The sequence below is a fragment of the Canis lupus genome, unplaced genomic scaffold (genome assembly GCF_011100685.1).
Source record: "Canis lupus familiaris isolate Mischka breed German Shepherd unplaced genomic scaffold, alternate assembly UU_Cfam_GSD_1.0 chrUn_S2146H2346, whole genome shotgun sequence".
In the NCBI taxonomy this organism is placed as follows: Eukaryota; Metazoa; Chordata; class Mammalia; order Carnivora; family Canidae; genus Canis; species Canis lupus.
In genome coordinates this window covers 27774-47214 of record NW_023331029.1, presented here as the reverse complement: position 1 = coordinate 47214, position 19441 = coordinate 27774, and the positions used below count along the sequence as shown (strand labels likewise).

Here is a 19441-nt window from a genome sequence, read left to right as displayed (position 1 = left end):
CCCCTTGAAAGACTGTATTTTGAAAACTACAAGGCACTATTAAATATATGGTATTATATTTCTTTTTTTTTAAGATTTTATTTTTTTTTTACTCATGAGAGACACATGGAGAGAGGCAGACATAGGCAGGGGGAGAAGCAGGCTCCCTGTAGGGAGGCCAATGTGGGACTCAATCCCAGGACTGGGGATCATACCTTGAGCTAAAGGCAAACACTCCACCACTGAGCCACTTAGGAGTCCCATAAATATATGGTATTATATTTCAATAATTTGGTGTAGTGGTGTGACTACTGTACTTGGGGTCCAGAGACCTAGGCTCTAGACTGAAATCTGTGTATTAGTCAGGACTCTTGGTAGTAAGTGACAGAAACTCGATTCTAACTAGCTTAAACACCAGCAGGTCTTAATGGGAACATGCTATGAGGGGTACCCACAGAACTGGATGGAGACCGGTGAGAATGGGGATGCTGCTGTTACTCTTAATCTGCACCTCATATTTTGTTTCTCGCTGAGGGTCATGTCACACCAGGATGTTCCACATAGCTGGAGGCATGGTTGATGACAACTTTGGGATCATGACTCTAGAGGAATGGGTGAGCAGAAGACTCTCCCTCCCAACTTTGGCATGAAAAGTTCCAGGGATGGACTCAGACTGGCTCTAGTTCTGACACCTGCTCACCTAGAACCAATCTCTGTGGCCAGGAAGGTGGTGGTCTGGGATGGGGCCCACCTTAGGTAAGACCTTCACGATGTGAAGCCCCACTGCAGCCATATTGTTGGAATGAGGGAGGGGGTGGAGTGGTTTTTCTAGGAAGAGGAAGGGTGCTGCACATATAACAGCCCAGATGTCCACTAATCTCTGTGAGTTAGATCCATGACTCCTGAACCACACTGGACCTCAGCCTTTCTATTCGTGGAGTGAGACGTGTAGATTAAGCATCTCTGGGATTCTTTCCCAGCTCAAATATATTATGAATTTACTGAAAATCACGTTTTTCTCCTTATTCTTTTTTAACTTGCATGAGAATTAAATATCTCTGTTAAAGACCAGAAAAGCATGATTCCACACATTAAATAGGAGAGGGAAACAGAACTATTTAAAGAACATCCTGTCTGTGAGGATTTTTAAGAAGGTGAAACATATTCCTGGAGCTTCACCTCTGAAGCACACATAGAAATATCTAACCAAACTTTTCCCAAAGCACATTTTATCCCCGAGGAGAGCTCTGATTGTGCCAGAAGGTCCCTGGGGGCTGAATGCCCAGCATGGCATTCTCTTGGTGCCACCTGGTCAAGGAATGAAGCTATGGATGCCATTTGTCCCCCAGTATCTCTCCCAGTAAGAGTTGGACCAAGGGGTTCTCAAATGCAGCTGCAGCCAGCTCTCTACATACTAACTGGGCTAGCTGACTGACTCCAGGGACCTGCAATCACTCCTCATTGTCATTCTTGTGTAGGGGTAAGGAAGTGTAGCAATTAAAATCTAGTCCATAAAAAAATAAAATAAAAAAAAATAAAATCTAGTCCATGATTGTAATCAGAAGCCATTAATTTCTGATTTTCCTCAATTACCAGTGCACTTTTCAAAAGGCATAAATTCTTTAGCAAAATTATCAAGGTCTCATTTGTTTCTTCTCCTTTTTTTTTTTCTTTGTTCCTTCCCTCCCCTAGTTACATTTTCTTGCTTTGTCTCTCTTTCTACTGGTGCTAGCCATAGATATTTATTAGACTAGAATTTGTTAATCATACGAAGTCTTTTGAACCCAGCCAGAAATGAGAGTTGAATCAGGTAGTCTGAGTGACGGATATGTTGAGCAAGAAGGATAGAAGGATGGAATCAAAATGGAATCTTATTTTTAATGTTGCTTCCTACTATGACTTTAAAACTCGTTTGGTTAGGATAGCCTTCTGGGTGACGACAAGGGCAGTCTGTGTGTGGGGTTCCCTCCATTTGTCCTTCCAGGTCCACTCACCAACTAGACTTGTAATGGACCACATCAATATGCTATGTGCCCTATGGATTCTGGTTGAACTTGGGCAATGGGCCAGCAGGGAACTGGAGGAAAGGGTGAGAACAAGGTCAAGGAATTTAATCTCCAGCCACTCTCCTTGTGAAGTCAACTCAGCTGGCTGCATCCCTTGAAAGAAAGGTGATCCTCCCAAGGTGGTAAGCTCTTCACAGCTCTCTTTGCTTTGGGGAAAATGCCTTCCCCATGTCCTTGTGGGTCAAGGCTGTTAACATGGGTTCCCGATCCCTTGAGGATCTCTCCCACATGCTGGCTATACCTTTCTCGTTTGACACTTTGTTTTTTTATTTTTTTTAATTTTTTTAATTTTTTTATTTATTTATGATAGTCACAGAGAGAGAGAGAGAGGCAGAGACATAGGCAGAGGGAGAAGCAGGCTCCATGCACCGGGAGCCTGATGTGGGATTCAATCCCGGGTCTCCAGGATCACGCCCTGGGCCAAAGGCAGGCACCAAACCGCTGCGCCACCCAGGGATCCCTCGTTTGACACTTTGTAAAGAAACCCTCCTTATATTATTGCAATTTGAGTGTATTCTCTAGAGAGTAAACAGTTATGCAGCTACTTCAGTTGCAGAATGATAGTATCCAGTCCAAGATATTAATCACCACTTCAGTCTTCTCTCCAGGATAAGAATTGTAACCTCCTTCCCCAGGTGGGACACTAGGTGGACACCTTCCTCTAGTGTGGGGAAGGGTGTGTGGCTGGCTCTACTTTCTTTCTCACCTTATCCATTCCTTGCTATTTCCATTCCTAGGCTGAAATGGGGAACAAAGGGGACTAAACAGTTTTTGCTTTAATTGGTTCTATCATAACCTGGTTTTGCACTCTCTGGCCTGGCATGGTTAGAGCCAACTCTCCCCTGGCCCCTCAGAAACTCCCTGCACTCCCACCCCCAGCTGCCCACCCATGACCCAGGAAGATCTCCCCTTGGGTTGGTTCTCCAGAGGCCTTTCCATACTTGGATGCTCACTGCTGGAGAGTCTTCACCCTTCCAGGTTACCTTGGGCAGAATTTAAGATTCTAGGTGGGAAGGTTGAACCAGCAAAGTTCCTATCTGGCTCATCTTTGTTGTGCTACTAAAACAGCTCAACAACCTGACTCTTATGAAGTCATCTTGGGCACCATTTTCTCCAGTCCTTCATATTGCCAAAATGTGGGAGGAGGTTTAAGAACAGGAGGAATTAATTCTTCAACATCCACTCTGGAGATCTCCCCAGGGGAGGGCGGCCATCTGTCTCATGCACATTGTGGTATGTCATTTTGCCTCACCCTGGAGTCCCAGTCAAAATCTCAATCTTTTTTTTTTTTTTTTTTTTCAAAATCTCAATCTTAACATACTGTATCAGACCATTACAGACACTTTTAGTTGCTAGATAATACAAAGCAGTCTAAACTCTCTTCCACAATAAAGAGGATTTGTTGGCTCACCTACCTGAAAGAGTCCAGAGGTTGGATGCTCAGTTACTCTGTGATTCTTTTGTTCAGCCTTTCCCCGGGTTTTCAGGATGGCTGCTTGAAGCAATCTAGGCATGTGTTTCCTTGTTCATACCCAGGGAGCAAAGAGGACATCTCTTCCTTCAACCAGTGAACAAGAGTCCCGAGATTTGCTCTGACTGGACAAAACCTGGCAACTTAGGTAGAGTTCAACCGAACAATTCTTTTTTTTTTTTTTTTTAAAGATTTTATTTATTTATTCATAGAGACACACAGAGAGAGAGGCAGAGACACAGGCACAGGGAGAAGCAGGCCCCATGCTGGGAGCCTGACATGGGACTCAATCCCGGGTCTCCAGGATCACGCCCTGGGCCAAAGGCAGGCACTAAACCACTGCGCCACCAGGGCTGCCCTCAACTGACCAATTCTTATCACCAAGAGAGCACAGTGTGCGATTGACTCAAGTCTTGGGTGGGGCCATCACTGCACAGTGACAGTGGAAGAGAGATGGGTTACCTAATTGGGTTAAGCTTCTGGGGATCCATTTTCTGGAATTGAGAGTGATGTTAGCAGACATGAGGGTTGAACTCAACCTTGTGCAAATCTCCCAGCTGTATAACTAGAGGAAGGGGTTGGAATGGTTGTTCAGGAAGCACCTGCCACCACTGAGTTCAAGGTCATCTTACTCAAGCATTTGTCCCCACATAAAATATGGTTTTGTGGGGGATCTATATATTTCAATTCATAATACAAACATACTTGTGATTACAGAGGGATTCATTTTGCATTGGGGCCCACTTCTCCATAGGTTACTGTGCCTCGGGCCTGTGATATTTTCACAGCCCCATGAGGATGTTTTAATTTCTTTTAAAATCAGAAGGAAAAAAAAGGAACTTCAAGGTCAACAAAAAATGTTTTTTTTAATATATTTTTAAAAAGATTTTATTTATTCATGAGAGACATAGAGAGAGAGAGAGAGAGGCAGAGACACAGGCACAGGGAGAAGCAGGCTCCATTCAGGGAGCCGGACGTGGGACTCGATCCCTGGTCTCCAGGATCATGCCCTGGGACGAAGGTGGCGCTTAAAACCACTCGCTGAGCCACCCAGGTGTCCCAAGAAAATGTTTTAGTATGCAATATCTATATATTCATCTTTAGAGCATTACAGTTGTAAAATGTAATTCGTATAATAACTATTATATTATTAATAGGGGAATGGACCACTACCAAGGCAAAAGTGCATGGGTGAGAACTAATCAAGCAGCACCTTTGCATTCCTTCTTTACGTGATATCCCACACAGAATTTAGGTGTTGACGATAAGACCCTGCAGTCTGAGGCAAGGAGATCACCCCCTTTGAAATCAGAGGTTACTGCCCACCTGCTCAAAGAACAGATGTGGGTTCTATCAATGTTGTATAGAGATACTCTTGTGTGCTTGAGAACAGGCAGTCCAGGGAGGTCGGCTTCCTTGAACACCAAAAAAAAGTAGGAGGGAAGGCAATTCTCCTCGGATTGGAGGCTAATTACACGGACACGGCACACTACAGTTAAACTATTTTCAAGCACATCCTATCCACTTGGTCCTCCTGACACCCGGGCGCAGTACTGACCCATTTAACTCAGGGAAGGCAATAGCCTTCCAGTTTGCTTCAAACGGTTACAGGCTTCGTAGCCCACCCGACCCACTGAACTAGATCTGTGAAGCAGGGCCTAGAAACCTGTTTCACCCAGCTGCAGGTGACTCTCAGGCACGCTCACAATTGAGGAGCTGTTGCCCGGAGGCTGGGGGAACCAGGCTGTAGAGGACAGTTGTGTTCCAAATCCTCTGCTCCGGGGGAGGGTGTGCGTGGGGCAGCCTATTCATTGTTTATTTTATTTTATTTATTTTATTTTTTTTATTTTAGGTTTATTTTATTTATTTATTAGTGATTTATGTGTAAGATTTTATTTATTTATAGAGACAGAGAGAGAGAGAGGGCAGAGACACAGGCAGAGGGAGAAGCATAGGCTCCATGCAGGGACCCCGATGTGGGACTCGATCCCGGGTCTTCAGGATTCTGCCCTGGGCCAAAGGCAGTGCTAAACCGCTGAGCCACACGGGCTGCCCCCCTATTCATTTTAAAAAAAAAAAAATTTTTATTTATTTAATCATGAGAGACACACACAGAGAGAGAGGCAGAGAGACCCAGGCAGAGACAGAAGCAGGCTCCATGCAGGGAGCCCGATGTGGGACTCGATCCCAGGTCTCTAGGGTCATGACCTGGGCCAAAGGCAGATGCTCAACCACTGAGCCATCCGGCTGCCCGGCCTATTCATTTTAATAACTAGTAAAGGGGCTCAACAACGGCCCCCCAAGCCTACTGGCCGCCAGATCTGCAGCAGCTCCAACCTCCTAATGATGGAAAATCTGACTCAGCCCCAGAGATCACCCGGTGGGCTCAGCCCGACAAGGAGCATGCGCACTAGCGGGCTGTCCGCCGTTTCATCTCCCTCAGGCCCCGCCCCCTCGGGCCACGCCCTTTCCGACCTCCGCTCCTTGCCCCGCCCGCGCATGCGCAGCGGCCGCATTTCCCGTGACGCTCCGCGGCGCGGGCGTTTTGGAAGAAATGCGGGCGTCGGGTCGTCCGGTTGTCTGGAAGGATGCTCTTCTACGAGCTGGTGCGTGTGGCGGCGACCAGGCAAGTGGGGCAGGCGGCTCTCGGAAGACTCGAGCCGTCACCAGCTGCTGCAGAAGTGGACAAGCATGTGGAACTCCGTGAGCGGGGACGCGTCGGTGGCCTGTGCAAAGGGGACGCGGCGCGAGGAGACTGCGGAGCCGGCCGAGGAGGAGGAGGAGGAGGAGGAGGAGGAGGACAGGCCACTGGTGTTTCTGTGCTCCGGCTGCAGGCGGCCGCTGGGCGACTCGCTGAGCTGGGTGGCGGGCCAGGAGGACGCCAACTGCATCTTGCTGCGCTGTCAGTTGCCGCGCGGAGGGTGGAAGAGGGGGGGTGGGGAGGAACCTGGGGCCGCCTTCTTTCCGGGGTGCAGCAACCCTACGACCGGGGAGGAGAAGGGGTGGGGTTATTTCGAGTATGCCCGGGGTTTTTACAAGCAGAAAAATCTGGGAGGTGAGCTTGTCCCGGGAAAAGGGGAGGAGGATGGTCACCCTGGGCACCTTGGGATCGCGAGTGATGAGCCCCTTTTCTGGGGTTCCCCCCCGCCCGCCACCCCCCCAGCCCAGAAGAGCAGCGATTCAATCAGCATCTTTGTGAGCATTGCTCAGTAAAAAATGACCAACTAAACCGTAAGCATTTGGGGGTATTAGCTAGCTGTTAATTGGTATTAGCTAGCTGCCAGTTGGTAAGTAATATTATTATGGGTTTAATTTGGAAATTAAGCTTGTCAGCTACCTGATTCCTGCAGGGGGATGTCAGGTTTGATTTTTTCTTCTCTTATAGTTGTGTTAGCGGATGCCTTTCCTCTCGGAAGTGTTAACACCATAGAGTTGCCAGAACACGTAACTATCAGAAAAAAAAAAAATTCAAAAAGGAAACTTGTAATAAAAGCACCAATAATCCCTTCAGAATTGGGGGAGGAAGGAGTTAGTAGTAAAAAAAAGTCAAGAAGGTAGCTTGAGTTCTAGCTTCTAACACTAGCTCTGCCAGTTACCTGTATGTTTTCCCACTACTGTCTCATATTGTTGATTGCGTAGTATTTCTTTAGGGGAGCAGTTCACGTGTTTTTCTGAATGGGCGTAAAATGGCTATTCCTCTTGGACTTGTGGTTATCAAGATCAAGTTTACGCTCTGAATTCTAGAAATATTTTAGTGGCAGAAATTCACCAGGGATTTATTGACCTATGTGGAATGTTTTCCCTTTTGGGATAGAACATTGAGAAGACAGAAGAACAGCGTGTCCACCAGTTACCTGGAACTTTTGGGACCTGCTGTTTCCAAAAAATGCATTCTCTCATTGACATTAACTGCTGGGTCCCTTCCGATTTTTAAACATAGCCTAAGAACATCGATTTCCTGTGGTAATTCATTGGGATTTCTTTGCACCTATTAAAGGATATTGGAGGAGATTACAGCTGCTGGAGATCTGGCGGCCAGTAGGCTTGGGGAGCCCCTTTACTAGTTATTAAAATGAATACACCGCCACACGCATCACCCACCCTCGTTCCCCCACCCTCCGGGCGACAGCCCCTCAAATGTTAGCGTGCCTAAAAGTCACCTGCAAGCTGGTTGAAACAGATTTCTGGGCCCTGTCTTCACAGATCTAGTTCAGTGGGTTGGGTGGGCTACAAAGTGGTAACCATGAAGATTCTTTGCACTTTAATAGGTGCAGAAGGGTATACAAGTAAAAAAGACTTCTCCCCCAACACTGACACTCATATGCCTTAGTTTCATTTATCCTTCCAGATACCCTTCATGCATGTATGAACAAATTTAAATTAAAAAAAAAAACACACTTGAGATACTATTTATGCATTCTTATTTTTAAAAATTGCATATATATTGAGTGTTTCCACATGACATTTCTTACATTTTTAGGAACTTCTGGTGTCCTCTTGTTGAGAGGCAATATTGCATGGTAATAGAGGTTCTGGACTTGCTTATATTTGAATCCTGACCTGCCACTTAATAGCTGTGTATCCTTGGGCAGATTAGTTAACCTGTCTGTGCTTTAGTTTTGTGCTCTGTAAAAGGAGGATAGTACATACATGGGGTAGTTAGGATTAAGTGAGTTACTGTGTATCATGAGCTCAGAATGTCTACGAAGGGCCACTTAAGTGATTTTTCTAACGGAAGTACTGTTAATCCTCTTGATCTGTATCTGTTGATAGAAGTCTAGATTGTTTTCGGACTTGCTGCCATTAGAACAGCATGCACTTGGGTTGAGATTTTTGATACAGTAGGAGCATCTTTTTTTTAGTAGGCAAGAAATAGTATGTTTGGTGTTAAATCTTTCATTTTGCTTGTACTTTCTATCTTGCCTCTTTTCTATCTTGTCACATGCTTTTTTTTTCTTTTTTTTGCCTGTTTTCTTTTTTGTTTTATATATAAAAACACTTATGTTATTTACTTTTTCTTTTTTTATTTACTTTTTCTATATCAGTTTTTAAATTTTAAAAACTGTCCACTTTAGACCATTCGATTTACTCCTCCCATTCACCACTACAGCCATGAAAGATAAAGAAATGAACTCTTGGGTTAACTTCCATTCCTTCCACCTCAGTTTGAGTTAGTTTGATTACTTTTACTTCGTCAAGGTTTGTAACATTTAAGATCAGTTCTCTAGCCATAGCAGGTCATTGAGCCTTAATGTAACATGTGCATGAATTTATTTTTCAACTCCAGGACTCTTAATAATACAAGAAAGCTTATTAATTGCTTTCTCATTCCTGAGTTATTTCTTTAATCGTCATCAGTAGACCCTCCCAACCTCTGCCCTAATCCCCAAGAAAACTTCAAGTTTGAGTGGTTGAAAATGTCTTTCTGTTCTCTTTTACATGAATGACAACTTGACAACATGTACAATTCTGGGATCATGCTCTTTGCTTTTTCCAGGTACTGAGCAGCTAGTTCAAAGGCCCCGAGGCTTGTGTGACTGAAGAGCAGAATGAAGAGGAAGGAGGCAATAAAAGAGAGGAAGGAGGGGGCCAGCAAATTCAGGGCCTTGGAAGCCATTCTTCAGAACTGGAATCTATTCTATTGAGTGAGGTGTTTAAGCAAGGGGGTGATAGGACCCAGATGTTTCTTTGGAGGAAGGACTGAAGGAAAAATAAGCATGGATGTGGAAGGTCAGTAGGAGCTAGTGCAATAGTCTGGGCAAGAGGAGGTAGTGATGGCTTGGGAACAGAAGTGTAATGTGTGAAGTGGAATTGACAGGACTTATCAGTGGAGTGGAATATGGGGGATCAGGATGGAGGGGATGAAGAATAAAGGATGATGCCCTGCTTTCTGATTTGGGCAGCTGGGTTGATGAAGGTGGAATTCACCCAGTTCAGGGGGACTGTAGGAGGTGAAATCAATCGCTTTGGACATTTTTAGGAGTGATGTCCCTTCTTCATTTCCTTCCATTCCATGTCCCTTCCTTTATTGTATCTTGGACCTGGACCCTCTGGAAATGTTTCCTGTTCTCAAGTCATGGTCTAAAGGAGAGATTTCTGTACAGGTCCCAGAGATCTCCGCACTTTACCATCTAGGGATGTATATATGGCTTTTTAGCACTCTTTCTTGGTTTTATCCCAATTTATTATACCTTATAGGTATTCTTTTGTAGTCTGTGATTGAGGTTCCAATGTTCCCAAGCTTTACTGGCAGTGGAATTTTCCCCTTAATTTTAACTCATTTTATAATGTCAGTGGGTTTTCAAGGAAGAGAAGGAAATAACTTTCATTCTGCCCCCTCTTTTTTCCAGAAAGACCCTCCGTACATTTGATTTCGAACCACCCTTGTGTATGTGTGACTTTGGGCTGTTATTTTTCTCTGGTCTTTGAGTTTATTTTTTTTTAATTTTATTTATTTATTCATGAGAGACAGAGAGAGAGAGAGAGACCGAGAGGAGACAGCGACACAGGCAGAGGGAGAAGCAGGCTCCATGCAGGGAGCCCGACGGGACTCGATCCTGGGACTCCCAGATCATGCGCTGGGCTGAAGGCAGGCGCTAAACCGCGGAGCCACCCAGGGACCCCCTGGTTCTCTGAGTTTCTAAAGTAAAAATTAAATTAGAGGTTCTCTAAGTATCTGCACGTATATTATAGCAAACCACATTAATGAATTATGTTACTTTGCTCCAGGTGTTTCCTCTAATGTTTCTGTGGATAAAGAACAGATACTATCCAAACGTAAAAACGAAAATGGTTGGTGAGTAAGGCTTTTATCTGTGTGAATATGTGTATTAGAGAAAATGTTTACTTTCAACTAAAAATCTTTAATAAATCATTACCGGTAAGATTAATTGGGATAAGACTTTATTCATGGTGATCAGTATAGAATCAGTCATTTTAATGTATCAATTCTTGAGTGATGGCCATCTTTTTTAGATATTGTGTTGGAAGAATTTCTAAATATATTAAGTTACATACTGCACTCTTTTTGGTCTTTGGGCTTAGTGCTAAGCAAACTGAAAATAAAGGTAGAAAAAGAAAATGTATCATAAAAATCTCAAAGTTGCCTTAGATCAATAGTATTTTTTTAATTCATGTAACCCATAGAAAATGCTAGTGTCACACTTATACACATGTACATGCCTCTCTGCATGAGGCCAGAATCAACCAGCACAGGGGCTCAGTGATCCCAAGCCCGGTGCTTGCCATTCAAGGGTCGAAGGGATCACGCTCTTGGCATTATCTGCCACCCACTGCTACAAGTAGCATCCTCAATAAACTGAATGGGAGGCTCTCCCTTATCTGATTGTTGCCCAAGCGGGGTCTTAACCAATATATATGAAGTAACTTTAGGTGATATACAAAACAACCAAACAAAATAATAATCATGTATGTTTTTCTAGTGTGTATTAAAAATACTGGTTTTTCATTTCATTTTATTTTGTTTATTTATTTTTAAGATTTATTTATTTATTCATGAGAGGACACACACACACACACACACACACACACACACACACAGATACAGACAGGCAGAGGGAGAAGCAGGCTCCATGCAGGGAGCCCGACATGAGACTCCACCTCAGGTTTCCAAGATCACACCATGGGCTGAAGGCGGTGCTAAACCGCTGAGCCACCGGGCTTCCCCTGGTTTTTCATTTAAAGTAATACTGGAGTATCCATCCAAATAAAGTATTTCTTTCTTTTTCTTTTCTTTTTTTTTTTTTTTAAATATTTTATTTATTTATTCATGAGAAACACACAGAGAGGCAGAGACATAGGCAGAGGGAGAAGCAGGCTCCATGCAGGGAGCCTGATGTGGCATTTGATCCTGGGACTCCAGGATCGTGCCCTGAGCTGAAAGGAGGCACTAAACCGCTGAGCCACCCAGGGATCCCCCTAAAGTATTATTTCAATGAAAAAATTACTCTGGGATCTCTAGGTGACTCAGTGGTTTGGTGCCTGCCTTCGGCCCAGGGCGTGATCCGGGAGTCCCGGGATCGAGTCCCGCATCGGGCTCCCTGCATGGAGCCTGTTTCTCCCTCTGCCTATGTCTCTGCCTCTTCTGTGTCTCATGAATAAATAAATAAAAAATCTTAAAAAAAAAAACTCTGTTTAAGGAGAATTAAATTAATAGTAGTACACGTAGTATGTGGATGTGACAGATGTGCTGCAGGTGACCTCAGTTTGGAAAACCAGCCTTAGATATTCCTCATTTGAAGAAAGTAAGGCCTTAGGGAGATTAGAAGTTTGCTAAAGCCACAGGACTTTTTAGTAGTTAGAGCTAGGATGATGCCTGTATCTCTCCTTCCTTCTTGCAAACTGTTTTTTCTTCTTTCCTTCCAATTTTAGCCATTTTGAGGCCAATTTCACCATTTTTTGCCATATCCATCTACTACCTTTGCTATCTTGTACTTCATAGCTTTTATTACATTGACTCAGGATTGTTTATTTAATAAATTTAAAAAGGAATCTAATATTACTGCCATATCATTTGCTGTTAACTAGAAGTGAACCACAATGAAAACAGATGTTATTAACTCTAGCAGAGATGCTATTGCCTGGCTGATCTGAGCCTAAGGTCTGTTTTCTCACTGTTAAAAGATTTGCAACTGTGAGGTTTGTGTTAAAGACTTCCTAGCACTTCTTAGGATTGATAAGAACTGTAAGGGGGGCACTGACTCTTACTCTGTGAGCCAGTGTTATTTAGTCCTGTTTATGTGTGTCTCTTGAACCCATCATTTATGCCACACAAATTCAAATTCAAGACATTGACTAAGGTCCCATATTCTACACTTGAGGAGATAACCATATTGCCTTAGGATGCCTGTCCTATGGAATAGTGCCTGAGCTGCCTGTAGCTGGTTAGCAAGAGCCCTCTGGGGCTCAGAAATGTGTTGTAAAGGTAGCCGTGCTGTTTCCTGGGTTCATTCTGTCATTTGTTAAGGTTCTCACATGCTTACTCATTTCTGTCGGAAAATCACTCCATGATTTCTGGCACTGCTTTCTCAGTATTGTTGTTCAGCGTTAATGGTGAGTTCTGGCCAAACCCTTGCCAGTGGTGAAAGCAGAAAGACACTGCAATAATTGTAACTACACTCTCGTCATCATTCCTTAGATCACTCTGGAAGTATGAATGGGTTTGTGTGTATTCTTCACTGGTGTTTAACTTTGATTTTGGTAATTTGGGATAAAACAATGCTATCCGTTGATCATGTGGTTTTGTATTTTGGGTTATTTTAAGTAGCTTTTCTTGCTGATTACACCTACCTTATACGTAGTGCACAATCTTGGTAATTGTGTATGGCAGCCTCAAGATTATGAGGTTTGAGATGTAGTATGAACATTTTCCTGTACACTGTTGGTAGTATAGATAGGGTTGCCTCCCGGGCTTTATTTACTAAGAAATATAAAATATAAAAACATATATAAAATATTAAAATATATAAAATATACAGAAAAATATAAAATATAAAAGCATGTGAAACTTAATAATATGATCAGTGTCATACTATCTAGCTAATTTTATCACTAGTAAGAACTTAAAATTTATTGGGCATTTTGTTCTTTGTTCCATACGTAGCTGCAGTAGTTAAATCTCTTGGTATATTTAAGTAAACAATAATGCAGTCTATAATATGTTGTTTGAGTCTTGGTTGGCTCCATTTTTTCGGTAACAGGAATAGCTATTTAGTTATTACAGGTGGCTCAATATCAATAGGAATTATATAATTCTTTTGAAATAATAACATCTTTCGGGTTGTATATTATATTATGATCACTAGATTATGTATTATTTATTTATTTTTAAAAGATATATTATTTATTCATGAGAGACATAGGCAGAGACATAGGCAGAGGGAGAAGCAGGCTCCATTGCAGGGAGCCCGATGCAGGACTCGATCCTGGATCTCGAGAATCATGCCCTGAGCTGAAGGCAGGCGTCAACCGCTGAGCCACCCAGGTGTCCCTGATCACTAGATTTCAATCTTCAGTTATCATCAATTTGCTATATGTTTTGATTGTGGTTTATTATAGATATTTATAGAATGGCAAAATTTGGATAGATCAGCTTGGCAAGGGCATTTGGGTGACGGATTCTAAGATTTTTTTTTTTTTTTTAAGTTTTTTTTTTAAATTTATTTATGATAGGCACACAGTGAGAGAGAGAGAGAGGCAGAGACACAGGCAGAGGGAGAAGCAGGCTCCATGCACCGGGAGCCTGACGTGGGATTCGATCCCGGGTCTCCAGGATCGCGCCCTGGGCCAAAGGCAGGCGCCAAACCGCTGCGCCACCCAGGGATCCCTGGATTCTAAGATTTAAAGAAGACATGAGTCAACATTGGTAGGGGAGATTATATTCAAATATGCAGAGCCTGAGCTGAGAAATAACTAGAATGAAGGAATAATTATGTAGAGAACGTGAATCATTAAGTAAAATATTTGTGAGTTGCCTATGTGGAACATATCCATAGTGGAAGAAAAGTGTTAGGTCAAAGAATAATTAAAAAGAGAAGGCAACCCTAACAGATGAACGTGTTAGAGATTTATTTAACTCATTACTGAGGCAGTCAGAACATGGCAAAGCTGGTTTAGAGGAGGATACTCTCTGTAGAACCAAATTTAGTTAATGTCCCACAGGACAATAGAGCCTCAGCCTTTAAAGTTACCTTTTCTACTAGCAGAGAACATTTGTGTCTTTACTAGACTAAAATTATCTGTAATTTTACAAATTATTAATTTACTAATCTTTCTGTAAGTTATCATCTAACTTCAGAGAGTCTGGGCCCTAATCAATAGTAACTAGTGAACAACCAGTGTTACCTTCCAGGAGAGCAAAGTATGGCCCATGGGCCCAGGCACTTATTTTTTGTAAATATACTTTTATTGGAACATGGACAGTGCCTATTCAGTTATGTATTGTCTGTGGCTGCTTCTGTGCTAAAATAGTAGAGGCGAATCATTGCAACAGATACCACATGGCCTACAAACCTGAAATGTTTGTTCCTTGGATCATTATAGACCAAATCTATCTATGGTCATATTGGACATATGACATTGAAAGGACATGTGGAATCCTTATCTTATTTTCAAATTTTAGATAGTTTTTCTTAATACCAGATTGAGGCATTTACATCCTAGAAAAACACCACATCAGTATTCTTTTCTTGTCACTTTTTCTGTATGTCACTAAGTGCTTAAGGCACTGTAGCCTCGAGGTGACTATCTACATTTCATTTTTTCTTTTCTTTTTTTTTTTAAGATTTATTCACGAGAGACACAGAGAATGAGAGAGAGAGAGAGGCAGAGAGACACAGGCTGAGGGAGAAGCAGGCTCCATGCAGGGAGTCTGACATGGGACTTGATCCCGGGTCTCCAGGATCACACCCTGGGCTGAAGGCAGTGCTAAACTGCTGAGCCACCCGGGCTGCCCTTAACTGTCTACATTTCTAATATAAACATTTTACTATCATTTACCCCCCTTCTTTATACACATGACTTAGTAAGGTTGGACTGACATATTTTAGCAAACTTAAATGTTAAATGTTTATGGATTTTAACAATGGGATTTTTGTTATAACGAGTTGCTACTTTGCTAAAACAATGGCACTTCTTCATTGCAGCATTCTGGAGACTTTGTACTGCACAGGGTGCTCACTCAATCTTGGCTACGTATATAGATGCACACCCAAGAATCTAGATTACAAGAGAGACTTGTTTTGCCTCAGTGTTGAAGCCATTGAAAGGTAAGCTTGAGGGCAGCCCCGGTGGCACAGCGGTTTAGTGCTGCCTGCAGCCCAGGGCGTGATCCTGGAGACCTGGGATCGAGTCCCACGTCAGGCTCCCTGCATGGAGCCTGCTTCTCCCTCTGCCTGTGTCTCTGCCTCTCTCTCTCTCTCTGTGTCTCTATGAATAAATAAATAAAAATCTTTAAAAAAAAAAAGAAAGGTAAGCTTGATAAACAAATGGATACCTCATAACTGATTTCTCAGATAGTTTTTTGCAGAAAAATTAATATGAAAACATCCAAACTAAATCAACCACTATTTGGTTAAAATATATTTTCAAGTAATAATTTCTGACCAATAAAGCCAGTGATTTTTTGTTGTTGTTTTGTTTTGACCTGATGTATTTGGTATTTGAAAATCATACATTCTAAATGATAAAGAGCAAGCACGGTGAGAACATTTTTCCAGAGTAAAAAATATGTTCAATTTTTCCTAAAAATTGAATTAATTCAATAGGACTTTTTTTTAAGCAGTTGTGTGGATTGAAACGTGCGTTCATTTTATTTTCTCCCCCAGTTTTTAGCTGCCTAAAATATCATCAAATATTAGGAATTTAAAAACTGATTAGGAGAGAAGTCCCTTTGGTATTCTGGAAAAAGTAGAAATACAAAGTCCAGCTATTTTCATGGGTCTAGTAAAAGGAATCGCCTATTTTTTCTGAGGTATGCAAGGAAGTGCCTTCATTCTCCAAGATTTCTATACAAGTACATATTCGGAAACAAGGTAAATAGGAGGCTGATGACAGATGTCAGTTAAAGAGTTTCAGATAGCTTAAAGGCCTTCTAAATTCATTAGCCTTTTTCAGTTAGAAACACAAAATTGAATAACTCATTTGACCCCAATGTATTTTCACTTATCCTACAAAAGATGTGACCTTCAAGACTTTAAAGACGCTTTAAAAACCTCCTATATCAGGAAAGAACAATTTAAGAAGAAAAGAATGCCTATATTTTTCATTACTTGAGGTATTTTGTCACTCCCATTGAATTCCTTAGATTTTCTCCTGAAAAGATATGACTGTGGTTTTTTTCCTAATTATGATTTCTCAGCTACTTATTCTTTGATAACTGTAATATGCCACCATGTTTGAAAGTAGACAGGTGTAGATCAAAATTTTAAACTCGTAAGCCTCTTACAGTCCTTACACAAAAGGATGATAGAACAGGTATTGCTCATTGTTGTAAGCATGTATGTCTATCTGGAGAGAGATCTATTTTGGCTTAAATATATAAATAGAAGACCCAGGCCTAAACAGAAGCTCCCTTAATCTCCATGGGAATTTTACTAAGATGTGTGAAAATTAAGTGAGGGAAAATATTTCATGAAAGGCATGAAATTCAGTTGGGTTAGTACAAAACTTTCAAAAGTGGTGCGTTTCTGTATAAAAGAAAACATTAGAAGACTTTGTTTGCCACAGGAGATTATAGTATTGAAGTTGTTTTTTCCTGAACAGCTGAAGTTTAGGGTAAAAGTTATCTCTTAGGGCAGAGTTTTAATGCCAAGGAACCTGGCTGGTTTTAGAAGTGTTTTATTTACTTTTTGTTTAAGACTTTTAAGTAGTCTCTGTACCCATTGTCGGCTCAAACTCATGACCCCAAGACCAAGAGTCACATGCTCTATGGACTGAGCCAGCCAGGCACCCCAATTTACAGTTTTGTAAATGATTCACTGCCCCTTCATTTCCTTCTTCATCTCATTCTTCCTTCCTAAACTGGATGTTAATTGGCTTCTGCAATTTCACCTCCCATGCAATTTTTCAGAAATATAATCACTGAGGTGTCCAAAGCAAGCTTGTTCTTATTTGACAAAAGAAGTGACATTGAAGTTGCTACAAGTGATGAAAGACTTAGAAAGAAATGCAAGTTAATCAAGTTTTCTTCGGTGAAATCTAGCACCTTCTTATTTGCCGTTTAGATTTATTGGGTTAGCAACAGTGGGCCTGTTTTCCTCATTTGCAGGCCATATTTCTCTTATCCCGTATTTTCTACAGCAGAGTGTCTCCTAACCCAGGGACCCGAGCAGAATATAAGTTTGAAGATAACTGTTGAAGTTGCCAGATCAAAGTAACGAAGAGTTGATTCCATACGTTATTTACTAAAAGTCAAATTTGAAAGTACACATGTTCCCAAAAAGTTATAGAAAGTAAAAATGCAGTGGCTTCTTCTGGATCTTTTTAAACTTTTTAATCATAGAATTTTGAACTATGAGTGTTAATCTTTTGCCACTCAGTTAACAAAAGAGCAAACTTGTTCCAGTAATGAAATGTTCAGAATATTGGAAAATATGTAGGAATACCTGGACAAATCTGTTATGGAGAAAAACATGATTTTATGTGGCACAACTTCCTATGTAGGTTGCTATTAACAAAAATAGTTATTTTGTGTTTACTCAGTACAAATATGTAGTGTAACATACTTAAAAGAGTTTTAATATTATTTAATTAACATGAATTTAATATTTGCCTCATTTTCATATTTTAACTTTGTACTGTACTATACTTCAGTTATATCTTAGGATCCTCGGAAAAGCAAATTGTGTCAGAAGATAAAGAACTTTTTAATCTTGAAAGCAGAGTTGAAATAGAAAAGTCTCTGAAGCAGGTAATTCCGTTCTGTACTTTTTATATCTTTGTGTGAACAACTTCTTTTAGTGAGCTCCTCCACAAATAATCCTCAGAATGGCATCTGTTTTGATCTTAGTGCTTTCATGGTAAGAGAGTGCTTATTTTATTTCAGTTGTTAGGAAAGTTGATTTTGGGGGTTAGCCAAACTATAAACTAAGCTAAAGCTTAATCAAAAAATTATAAGACATTTCATGCCTCAATCAAGGCAGTATATATTCTAAAACTAGTGAACTATATTTCATTTGATTCAATTCTCATGGTATAAACAACCTTAGTTTTGAATGTTAATATCTTCTCACAGCCAGATAGGCAGGATACCCATGAGTGTATAAAAGAGCTCTAGGTTAGAGGTTGAGAACTACTGATAATAGAATTATGCCTTATTTACATAAAATTTAGTTTATGCCTCTAAATAATTTCATGTGTAATGCATAACATATTCATAAATTTCATTAGCAATACATATGTTAATAATTTAATCATATGTGATTTTAATCATAATCATGTGTATCTGAAAATTTTTTTTTCAATTCAATAGATGGAAGATGTTTTGAAAGCATTACAAATGAAGCTGTGGGAGGTTGAATCAAAATTGTCCTTTACCAGTTGCAAAAACTGAAATCTCTTCCAAGCCCCCCACTCTGGACTCCCTGCTGATGGACACTTCTTTCATATGCAGCAATTCTGGTTCTCATTTGATTTCACTTAGAATGGAAGGAATTCTAAGTGGCCGTATGTATATGTGGTGTTCTCTTGTGTTGACTAAGTGAGAAGGATTTCAGAATTACTTTTATGGATATAGTAAATGGTTAAAAGGATGGCTGTTTCCCAAAGCTGAATTTTAAAGTCATTTTATGATACTTGCTGAAACTGGAATTTAGTAGTTTTTGCTTTGATAAGAAACTGCCCTGATTTTCTGAAGTGTTTATTTCTCTTATTGAATTCATTTCCTTTTAAAAAAAATTTTCAGGGCAGCCCGGGTGGCTCAGTGGTTTAGCGCCGCCTTCAGCCAAGGGCCTGATCCTGGAGACCTAGGATCAAGTCCCACGTTGGGCTCCCTGCAAGGAGCCTGCTTCTCCTTCTGCCTGTATCTCTGCCTCTCTCTGTGTGTCTCTCATGAATAAATGAATATTTTTAAAAAGTTTTTAAAATTTTTTTTAAATTTTTAATTTTTAAAAAAATTTATTCACCTCTAATACCTTGGGAAGTATTTAATATTGAATGGCAAGAAAATCTTAGAGGTTTTTCCATCCACTGTGTGATTGACTCTCTGAAAACAGATCCATAAAGCTCTCTGAAGAAACTGGTCAGTTGAATTATTTGTCAGAACTGTTTGAAAACTTGCACAAGAGGAGAATAGAATATATTCTAATGGTAGTAGAATTCCACTTGGTCTGTTTGTTTACTACTATATGGCCCCCAAAACCTGGAATAATACATCTCTGAGGGTGGGATTCTGTGAAATTTTCAGTCT

The 19441-nt window shown here is 41.1% G+C and overlaps 1 protein-coding gene across 1 annotated transcript; it reads left to right on the top strand.

Annotated features, from left to right (window-relative positions):
- Positions 1–5919: 5919 nt before the first annotated feature.
- Positions 5920–18785, top strand: LOC119878959 (protein Mis18-alpha-like). The gene is made up of 5 exons (XM_038589475.1): positions 5920–6418; positions 10246–10312; positions 15180–15302; positions 17848–17944; positions 18506–18785. The coding sequence occupies exons 1-5, from the start codon at positions 5920–5922 to the stop codon at positions 18584–18586; spliced, it is 867 nt and encodes a 288-aa protein (XP_038445403.1). The 3' UTR covers positions 18587–18785.
- The last annotated feature ends 656 nt before the right edge of the window (positions 18786–19441 follow it).